The sequence below is a fragment of the Cicer arietinum genome, chromosome 4 (genome assembly GCF_000331145.2).
Source record: "Cicer arietinum cultivar CDC Frontier isolate Library 1 chromosome 4, Cicar.CDCFrontier_v2.0, whole genome shotgun sequence".
In the NCBI taxonomy this organism is placed as follows: Eukaryota; Viridiplantae; Streptophyta; class Magnoliopsida; order Fabales; family Fabaceae; genus Cicer; species Cicer arietinum.
The window spans coordinates 64,831,531-64,843,598 of record NC_021163.2 but is presented as its reverse complement, the minus strand read 5'-3'; the positions used below and the strand labels follow the sequence as shown (position 1 = coordinate 64,843,598).

The 12,068-nt window shown below is 24.9% G+C and overlaps 1 protein-coding gene across 1 annotated transcript in view; it reads right to left on the bottom strand.

The window, feature by feature from the left end:
* The window catches only part of LOC101492650 (protein IQ-DOMAIN 32), a 5,730-nt gene extending 3,141 nt beyond the window's left edge, over nt 1-2,589 (bottom strand). Inside the window, exons 1-5 of the mRNA XM_073367543.1 lie at nt 2,340-2,589; nt 1,040-1,369; nt 731-943; nt 457-537; nt 1-368 (exon numbers count right to left, since the gene is read on the bottom strand). The exon at nt 1-368 is cut by the window's left edge and continues 5 nt beyond it. Coding sequence (XP_073223644.1) covers nt 1-368; nt 457-537; nt 731-943; nt 1,040-1,369; nt 2,340-2,426 — 1,079 coding nt within the window. The 5' untranslated portion in view covers nt 2,427-2,589. The remainder of the gene's footprint in view (nt 369-456; nt 538-730; nt 944-1,039; nt 1,370-2,339) is intronic.
* Nucleotides 2,590-12,068: the final 9,479 nt, after the last annotated feature.

Here is a 12,068-nt window from a genome sequence, read left to right as displayed (position 1 = left end):
GGAAGAGCCTCTTCCAAATTATCTTTTATAAAAGAAGTAGAGGGGCTTGCTGGAAAATTTGAGTTGTTATCATCATAAGTCGCGGTCTTCTCTTCATCCTCAGATGGTAGAGGTGAAACCCGAACAGTAGGCTTTGAGTCGGCTAACTGAAGAATCACTTGGGATGGAATACCTGTTTCCGATTGAGATACACGAGTGCTATCTTTGGTTTCATCTGACTGTTCCGACATATAAATCGGCTTTTTATTCTCTGCAGAATCTTTTGCTGAAACAGTCATCCATCTCTCCAACCATTTCCAAGCAGAATCGCCTTTAGAAGGATCACATTTGACATGGATAGGTTTGTTTTTTGGGGTTGATTCCAACATCTTTAATGGACCGAAAAGACAGAATATTTAGTATGAACAATAAACGGATGACGTTAAACAGGAAAAACAAACAATATGTTAACTGTACCTGACGAGCAAACTTATTGCTGAGAAGCTTTTCCACAGAAGTGTGCTTCACATTTGATTTGGCCATGTGATGCTCATTATCCTAAACCATAGTAAAATAAACCGACATTGGTATTAATATTATCATTATCAAGATTATACATGAAAGCATCACAAACTTCAGCAATGTATGGTAGCAAGCATGATAATAGTAGCTACTAAGCCACCAACCATTGAATTGAATGCACTCGTGCATGATATGATATTCAATAATAACACAATTTCAAATAAAATACCAAAGTTTTTGAGTAATCATTTTTGCTATCACTGTGATTCAAATTATCATCTGAATGTGACTGTTTAGCGTGTCGTGCTCGCACAAGGAGCTGCATTTTAACAATAGCTTGAACACATCGCAATGTCCCTGCAGCATGCCTCCTGACCAAGTGCCCGCGAACAGCAGCTTGCAACTTCACAACGTGCTTACTCTTTAGCAGTGTTCTCTGAGCCTGAAAAGAAACAAGAACAAAATATTTATAAAAAGGACAATTACCATTTTCTTCCTACACGATTCTGGATCGGAAAACCTCAGAGAGCGAACGTACCAAATATCCTCTAATGGCAGCCTGGATGATTATCACATCAGATTCCGCAAGATTGACATCCACCTTACCCTCAGTTTCGGCGACAATTGTTTCTGGCATCTCTGAGCATGCGACGGAGGATAACTGAGGCTTCTCATTAGAGAAATTTGTTGTGCAAATCTTTTCAACAACATTAGGTTCCTCCGCAGATTGACAATTAATACTTGAATATTCTGAAGTTTCCTTAGTTGCCGAAGATGGGGTATCTGTTATCACAGTATTGCTAAGCACACGATGCCTTGCAGATCTCTTCCGGAAACTCCAGCCGCGTTTATCATTAGAGTCCTTGATCTAAATCATCATTAAAGAAAAATCAATTGTAAAAACAAACTTGATTGCATACATTTTTGAAAGAATATAATAACTATTTCCTAAATCGATCATGTTAATAATGCCATAATGTTCAAAGAAATCACAATCAATCTTTTACTTATTCAACAAAACTTACTACAGAACAATGTGCAACTATCTCATTTTACTTAAATGACGCACAAACTTTATCTAATAAAAATACAGTTAAAACCCGATCTCATGGATCTCGACACGCTGTAGTGCAAATAACCAAGTTCATATCAACTAAGCATAAAAAAGAAAAATACCACAGCCCTAAATTGTGCAACTAACAACAAAAGTCACAGCTCATTAGTGAGTAGCCTAAAGCTGTTTCTAATCCATGCTCATGAATTTAATTTACTCCAATTATTATATAATTAATCAATAATAATCAGATCAAGTGACATTTTCCAGCAGTAGCAATAAAACTGTTTCTAATCCATATTTTAATAAACAAGAAAATTATAAAAGTAAAATCAAAGAAAGAAAATGAATGTTAGAGACCATCAATAGCTCCATCATATCCATTGCTGATCCTTAGATCAAGGATCACAAAAGAATAAAAAAAAAATCAAAATTAATATAAAATAAAATAAAAAATAGAAGCATTTATTTTCCTTTTCAAGAGTATAATATTATGTTATCCAAACAGCACCTTAAAGCTACTCAAATTACACCTTGAATAGCATAAAGTAAGTCAAAATGAATCAAATCGAAGATATTAATCCAAAAATAGAAACAGATAAATAAAAGACGAAACAAAAAATTAATTCGTCAATGCAGAAATCACAAGATAACAAACTAGTTTCTTGCATCACAACCACAAACATCCTCGGATCAAATCAAACAAAAACAAACAAATTAGAAATAGTCAAATACATTATCGACTAAACATCGGAATCTATGATGAGAGAGAGTTAATGTTCACCTCGGAAACTAGTTGGTGATCTTCTTTGTCAGTAGCATCACCACTACCGCATGTGATTAATCTGAGACAGGAACTAGATTTCACCATTGTTTTTGTTTCACACTTTCTTAGAGTTTCCTTTTTGTTGTTGTTGCTAACAAAACAAGACCACTTCGTTTTGTGAAGTAATAACCGTATGTGGGAAAATGTAACTAAGTTAAGTTTAAAAACTACGGACCTCAAAATACTCCTTCAATTTAGCTTAATGCTTTGCTTTCAAGTCCGTCTTCCTCGTCAAATTTTTCAAAACAAGAAAACACATTTTTCTAACGTAATTCTAAATCCATAATTAAATACATAAGAGTCTTATAATTAGAAAAGTAATGGCATACATTTTTTGTTTACTAAATTAGAAAAGTATGCGTACTTCTAGTAAAATTAAATTTGTTAATAATCAATATTATTTTTCAAATTTAGTTTAATATTGAGGATTAACTTATCATTCATATGGTATCATTTATTGTTGAAATGAGAATGAAATTATCACAAAAAATTACTTGTATGTAATTAAAAACTAGAAGATAATTTTTTGGAAAGAGGCAAAAAATTGTCAACGGATCTTTAATTTAGAGATGATATTAGTACTATTGTTACTCTATTTGATACTCTCCTTATTTTGTCGTTGGAGGAAAAAATAGATTAATTTTTTTTACATAGTTTTCAAATATTTTTACATAAACAATAAATATAGATTATATTCGAAACAAAATATAATCTCATTATTATTAATGAGTAATTTTAAAAAAATGTACTTAGTTAATAGTGTATTCCTAATATTGTTCTATATTTTAAAATTGTGGTATTCCTTTTTGGGCTTTAAGTAGATGACTAATAATGTTAACTTTATGGTATGTTAGATTAAAAATGGAAAATATCATTACTCATTGATTGCTGCACCTCGACTCAACACGACGTCAAATTTGACAGTCGCGATAAAATGATAATGCTGAATAGTCCTTTGCTTTTCTTCATTCTTATCTTTCTTCTTATAGTGTAATTCACTCTTTATTTCATTTTTTCTATAAATATAATTTACTCTTTAAAAGAAAACCATCCTCAAATATAAATAAAAATTAAAATAGTTTAACAACCAATATGTTAAAATAAAAATAATAGTTTACTCAATTACTTTTATAAAATATAATTTGAAATATAATAAAATATAAATATCAAAATAATTTATAAAATATAAACCTAATCAAATAGAAAAATAATTAATAGAATTTAATATTAAATTTAAAAATAAAATATTAATAATTAATTTAAAAATATTTATAATTTTACATAAGGGTAATTTTATCTTTTTATATAATTCAATAAATTTGTATTCACAATTATAAAAATGAAAGTTAATTGAAATTTTAAAATAAATATAATTTGCTTACAATATATTTGTGTCATTTACATATAATACATATCATATGCTTATTTAAATTCTAAGAAATAAAATATAATTATTTGATTACTCGTTATTTTATTTTTAAAATTTAAATTATTTATTTAGTAGTGTCAATTGATAGCTTTAATATAAAATTATTTATTATTTATTTAATTTATTTGTTAATTTATAATATTTAAAATACAACAAATTAATTTATAATAATAAAAAACTAATAATTATTCACAATGGTCATTTTGTTATTTAAATATAATATATTATATTATATCATGATGAAATGTGTATCAAATACATAACAGAATAAAATGTTATCATATGTGTATCAATCACATAATATCATAATATTTTTCTTGTCACTGTCATATCATATATCATATTATTTTTATCTAGTTTTATATCATATCGTGTCTATTTCTATAATGGGTATCAAAAAGCCCCTTAAAGTTTTTCTTTGAACAATTGTCTCTCAAATATTTTTAATCAACCATTTTGGACTATTCTTTAAAATAAATTAATGTGTGTCCTTTGAATTTTTAAAAGATTTTTTTTGCATGCATGTTTATAACTTTATAATAATATTTTCCACAAAAAATTAGAATTTGCTAACGAAAAATTAATTAAAAATTATTTTTTAAAAGCTTTTAACGCTTAAAAATTCATACTTTATTATTTTTGTTAAAAAATTCTATATTTTTATAATGTTGTAAAGATGTATGCAAAAAATCATTCAAAAATTTGATCGATACTCATGAGTTAGCTTAAAAGTAAATACTAAAATTATTGGCAGACAGTATTTAGGTAAGGCTAAGAGGATGTCGAATTTGGCGACGGTCTTTATAAGTCACTTGCTCAAAATAAAAAAATAAAAACGAGTCATTTGCATATGTAAACATTGCACCAATATGAAAAAATAAAAAACACAACGATGAACAAACCAACGACAAAATGATAAATAAAATACGAAAAATAAAATAAATTTGTGTGAAAAAATAGCCACTTATTTAAATAATAAAATAACTTATAAACTATTTTAAATAAAAAAATAACACTAAACCTCCCCTCTTATAGATGAAGAGAAAGAAAAATCTAGATTGTTTATACATTGTTGTTGTACCCGTTTAATGAATGCATGATTCTAAGATAGACCATACATTGGTTTTGTTGTTTTTCTTTTATAAATTAAATACACTTTACGCATCGTTGTTGCACTATCCCAATGAATTAGTGCTTTCTTTGTTAAAGGTCTATCATTTATCATTCATTGATGTCTAAATTTAAATCTATTAATGATGATATATAATAAGGTGGGGAGCACACTAATGCACGTATAAATACGATACTATAGTAACACATAGATATCAATAATACTTGAATAAAATTGAAATAATTAAATATAAGTGCATGTATTTTGTATCTGTATTTAATATATTATAATTAGAAACGGTTTAAAGGAGAGGCACGTAAAATTCTTAGTCTAATTATAAATTAATTTTTTTTAATTTTTAAAAACCTTCAATTTTTTTTTGTAATTTTTTATATATTCATTATTTGTGTTGATTAAAGACATTGCTTTTCACCAAAAAAAAAAACATCTTCTCACGTCAAAATCAATGTTTTTCAATAGATCAATTACTTCATTTTAAATTAGATTTTAACAATTTAAATTGTATGCAGATATTTTTTATTTTCTATTTAAAATTATTGGATAATGAAAAATTAAAAGAAAATTGTATTAACTTTGAACGTTATTTAAAACATAAAAACAAATCAGACATTGATAGATTAAATTTATTTGTAGAACTTAAAATTATAAGAGAGATATTAGAAGTAAAAAATGACACACCATTTGACATACTTAATTATATAAGAAAATTATATTCTTTTTCAAATGCATATATTACTTATAGAATAATGTTAACAATTCATGTAACTGTTACTTCAATAGAAAGAAATTTTTTAAAATTTAAATTAATTAAATCTTTTCTAGATCAACGACATCACAATAAATATTAAATGAATTAGCTTTACTATCGTTTGAAAAAGAATTGTTAAATGAATCGATTATAATAATTTGATAAATGATTTTGCATTAAAAAAATGCAAAAGATAGTTTTTAAAAAATATTAATAATTTATTTATTAATTTTAAAAATATCTTATCTGATAATTTTGCTTAAGACCTCATAATATACTAGACTAAATTTAATTATTATGTAGTACAAATAATATAGATAATAAAATAACAGTATACTGATATTCTTTAAAAATATATTAATATTAATTAATTAATCGATTTTGTAATTATGAGTTATTGTAATAAAAAAACCTAATATATAGGTAAAGTACGAGTCTATTAAAGGAAATCAAATGGCTCACTATATACCTTTTTCCAGTCATGGACCTCAAAAATTGGTCCCTGGTAGCTTACGTGATGATAAACTTGGACATGAGATTAACGAAATTTTTAACAAAAAAAAAATTGTATTATCCTTCAAGAAGTTTAGAAGACAAAATTAAAATAATCATAAGATATTTTTATTGCCCGCCGTAAAGATAACTTATTAGTTTATTGGTTGGAATGTTAAGGTTCTGAAATGTTGTTATAAACAAAAATGTTGATGAAAAGTTAACCTATTTAGAGTTTATAAGTGTAGGCAATGACCTGTACTTTATTTTAAAAAGTATTATTTTTAGTATATATATATATATATTTAAAAAATAAATTATATAGTAATGAGAAAGAATTATCTTTTAGATTGCATCTCCACTTTGTTTGGATTTTTTAAAAGCAAATATGTGAATATTGATATAATAGTCTTTTAATATACTAAAATTATAAAAAAAAAATCTACATATTTATTGTATCCTTTACTTTGATATTTAAATGTATATTTAATTAATTAATTTAATTTCTCATTTTTCTTAGTCACTTTATTATATAAAATTAGTAACAAAATAGTCATTTGAAAATGTGTTTGAAATTATGATTAATTCAACATTACTTGCGATTACATGCTACAGAAGTTGAAAGACATATACTATTTGAAATGTTTGTGTCTGTCCCTGATCTAGTCAAAAGCAAAACAAATATACAACAATTTAATGAATATGCACTATTTGATGTGAATAGTTTTACACTAACAATAAACATTAGTTGATATTACAATTGTGACAATTACAATTGCAATTATTACAATTACAATTGTGTGACATTAATTTTACAATTGTGAATAATTTTACACTATTTTATTATAACAATTACAATTGTGTGACAAAATGATAAAATCAATAATTCTTAACAATTCTTGATGTAAAATTAATTTACATCAATAATGATTTTTTTTCTTCTCAATATTAGAATATACAAGTGTATAAGCTAATTCAATTAAAAAAGTAATTGTAATCAAATTAAATACTCTTATAAGTAATCACATATTTTAAATTTTAATATTATATAATATTTATAATATTTAAATTAGGATTAAATTGATAAATAATTATTTTTCAATTGATGTTCAAAGTTACAAGCAGTGATGTCAACAAGTACTAAAGAACACAATCAATACAATCAATACTAATTCCATATAAGTCTTATATCTATACGAGTGTTAAAGATATCATGGATATTTTTTAAAAATCGTATTTATGTAAAAAATAACATTATTTTAATTATATATAATTTTTTCCTCTTTCTTATATATCAAAGTTGCTAATAATTGAATTAATAAACTCAATGCATGACACATCTATCAAATACGGAGTTTGTTCTTATTTTTACGACAAAATAGTTTTCAAGTAATAAACTAATTTAAAACTTAATAATTTACTAACAACTATGGATATCTACAAATACAAATATCATTACATCTTAATTTATATTAATTAATTAATTAATAATAAAAATATTTCTTTATTTTATTCTCATATATCTATTTATTTACATCATTTGCATATATCCGTAAGTATAAAATATTTCTGTTATTGTTAGTCTCAAAACACTAGGGACCAAATTAAGAAGCATTAGGCATTATTTAGGTAGGCAATTGAATTGAGGCCCTATAGAGTCTAAATGATGAAATGCTATCCTTACTCAAAAGTACTATTTTATTTGTATGTTTAGAAAAAGAAGAAAAACGATAGATGCATGTTGGCATTATAGAGGTTTCTGTCAATCAGACAAGCAATCAACTAATTTGCTGACACCTATTTTGTCCTTAACCTCATCGAAACGTGGTTTGTCACATGGCTTCCGTAGCATATTAGCATCATACCATGTTTCAGATTAATGTTGCACTGTTTAATGTTGATGCTTATTAGGCAACACATAATTTGATTTATATATAAAAATTAATAAAAATTATCCTTGTATAATTGTAATTGCAATATATATTTAATATATTGAATTGCTGAGTTGAAATTTGGAATCTCCACTTTTTCAAAGTTAATATTCGTAAGTTTTGCCGTTTAAGAATTAATAATGAAAAAAATAAAATTTATATTTTAATATTACAGTAAAATAGAATTTTATTTATATACACTATTTTTGTAAATAATTACTACATTATAAATCAATCACAACATTAAATTATCAATAATATTTTTTTAATTATAATTATTTTTAATTAAAGTCTCACATATAACTAATCATGATTTATTGACTGTATAAAAAAGTTTATATTGATAACATATAAAAATTAAACTTTAATAAAATATTATTAAATTTATGTATAAAATCTAATTAGATTAAAAAATATATTTTCATTCATACAATTGAAGAGTTTTGTCACATGTACAAAACGATTATATATATCAGCCATTTTGTTGATTTATATACAAATTTTGTGTTATATGTTTATATGTGTATAACACACTTTCAAATAGCATAAAGAGAGAGATAATTTCCCCACCACTTGGATGGTAGTCAAAAAAGTATTGATTAATGTCGTATATTGTGAAATGTCCCTTTCTTATATTGAGCACCCAATTAAATTATTGATGTTTACACTTATTTTTCCCAAGAGCTTTAAGTCCACATACAAGTTTTTCTTAAGAAGCAAAACATTTAGATTAACCGAGTAGTTATTTCCTTATCAAAACGGCATCATTCACTTTTTTTTTCCTTCATGCTTTTTTTGTGAATATTTATAGAGAAGTTATAGCTTGTTTGATTGTTTCATTTCAAATGTGATCAAAGTCTCACATCTCGTTAAAGCCTTAAAAATGAATTAATTTTTTTGCAAACGACTAATCATCGTTAAGAATAAAAAATCAAGCTTAGTGATAGGCTTAATTTAGTTGTTATTACTATTTTTAGAAAGAAAGAAAAGAAAAGATATTCGATAAAAGAAATTCGTAATACTAAAAATTAATCGGAAAAGATATCGACTTCCATAAATTTTTTTTTTTTTGGTTCGATCAAGTAAACTCTATACCATTTTAGGTTTTATATTAGGTATAACTCATCTCGACAAAACCAATTTTTAAGATTAATGGTGCCACTCTTTATAAATCGTTATAGAGTTTTTTCTCTTACTAACGTGGGATTTAGACTTTTCCCAATACCATCATCCAAAATATCTTTTTTTTAACACTGTAACTTTTGATCCTGAATTATTGTTGATGAAAATTTCCTTGTAATTTTATATAACATATTTGCTACACTTCAAGATATTCATGAGCTTCTTGAATCCAACCTCAATAGGTTTCTTCTTTTTCTGGTCTTGCGTGTACTTTGGAGATGTTTTTTTTGCTAAATTTCTCCAAATAACATTAATCAATGATACTTTGTCTTTATTATTGAAAATGATGAAGATTTGCATTTGATCAAGGGATTTTTCTTGTGTGCCTCTGTTGATGCTTGATGCTACAAGTTTCTCTATGTTGGAGCTAGAAACATAATTGCAAGATTAACATGGGTATCTTAGAGATGAAGATCCACCAAAACAAAAAAATCTGAAAATTTAGAACCATAGGAAACTTCAATATTCAAATAGAAAATAAAAAATAGAAAATAGAAGAGTAGAAATAGTTCAATGAAGCTTTGTTGAAAATTTGTTCGAGAAGAATTTGACAAAGAATATAGCAGAATAATTACGATTTGATACCATATTACGATTATTGATTTAAGTAATTGATAAACAATAAATAGACAAAAGTATATTAAATGATATTGATTATTAAGAGAATGCTATTTACAAGAGTTACATAAACTTATATAATCAATTAATATACAACTAATTAGTATAAAATAACTAACTAATTCACTAGTTTAACCAATTAACCAACTAAGCTCTCCTAGTTGAATTAAATTTTGAGTAAATAGACATTTTAATCCTTAAAATTATAGGTGCCCGTAAATTTTTTTGCTTAAATTTACAAAATAACAAACTAACACCTTACATTAAAAAATATCAATCAATTTAATCTCTCCATCAAAATATTTATTTAGTAAATATCCCTAAAAATCAATAAAAGACATAAATATTGATTTAAATAGTATTTTATTTCATCAAATCAAATACAAACCTTTAAAATTGTGATGTAAAATTTGATGAAAATAATTAAATTAATTTTTTTCTCTTTCATTTAATGAATTAATTAAATAATTATTACAATTTAAAAAACTAATATTTTTTTTATTATTTTGACCATGACTAAAATATCTATCTATTTCGTTAATTTTATTCAGTCATGTGAACCACCCACTTCCCATTTCCTTAAAAAAATCATGATACCTAAAAAAATCAACAACAACAACAAAATTGAGCACATTGTATTTTCATTAAAAAAACAAAAGAATAAGAGAAAATTAAGACATACAAATGAATCATGCTTCCAATGCTTCTAAAGTATGACGATACTTATTCATTTGGTCGATGTTCTTTCTGTCTTAAAAATTCTTGGCTCTATTGAATTTGATGTTCTAAAAGTTCTTGGTTTTTATTGAATTTGATAGTGATTTTTTTTGATCTAATAGTAAAAAAATAGGATTAATGAGTTTATCGATAACTTTAATTTGATATTACTTTTTATACATTTGAGTAAACTCTGAGGAGTAAATATTCATTTATGCAGCTAGCAAATCGTATTCGACCCAACCCAAAATCATTGAGTATATATAAGTCTATCAGTTAAGACTAGAAGTAGTGTATGCTTCCACCAAAAACATGGAGTGCATGCTTAGATTTTGATTCTTGTATTGACCAAAAGAAAAATTATAGTATACCATGACTCTTGTTTTCTTGTTCACGAAGGTTTAACTTTAAAACACCTATACAACATCTTTTAGACCTTTCTCTTTAAAGGTACAATAAAACCTATTATGGGCCATAAAAGAACAAGACTTATTATTGTTATTATTATTATTATTTTCAAAACAAAGCTTATTGTATTAACTATGCAATAAGGTGAAATAGAACAAAATAATATATATAAAATTTATATTTTAAGGTTGAGTAGAACTAAACCCAGCTCTAAGTTTTGTACAAATTTTGTTTCGATTGATTTACAAATTGTGAGTTATATTTTAGTCAAAAGACATGTTAAGATCTAAAAAATTGGTTAGATTAAAATTTATGATGGATTATAGTTAATATATATAATCTGTTTCTTACTGTTATTACATAAAGAAAGTTTGGAAAGAAATGTACTAAATATACCTAATTTATTAAAATTGAAAAAAATGAATACAATGTGTTGAACTACATACTTAGAGCAGAGTTCACAAAGACTTAAGATAAAAAAACATAAAACTAAAAAAATAACATAATCTATAAGACTAATAACTAACTTACCCACTTAACTAACCTTATCCTAACTAATTACTATACAAATTAAAGAGTCTAATTGTTATTATCTAATACTCATCTACCACCCCTAATTTTAGCTATATTACGTAATTTACGTTGGTAATAAATTTTTTATAAACAAAATGTTAATTGAGAAATATAGTTTTGTTTAACAAGTTGTAATAAATACTATTGTTAGAGTCAAAAAGTTTTGAATATGCAGTCAAATACTAAAAACATCATTCCATCACTTTCAACTTTAGTTATAATTAAATGATTATTTTATAATTTTATTGTAATATTTTTTCGGACCAACTCAATCTCATCATAAATATATCTAATTTTAATTTGATCCATATACTATCGAGTTTGTTTGAGTCTAAAAAGAAAGAAAAAGAGAAAGAAGTTATAATGTTTAAAAAATAATTCAATAAAAATGTTAAATTAACTTAAAAACAAATATAATTCATCTCAATTTGTCTCTTGCACACCTTTAGTGCACATA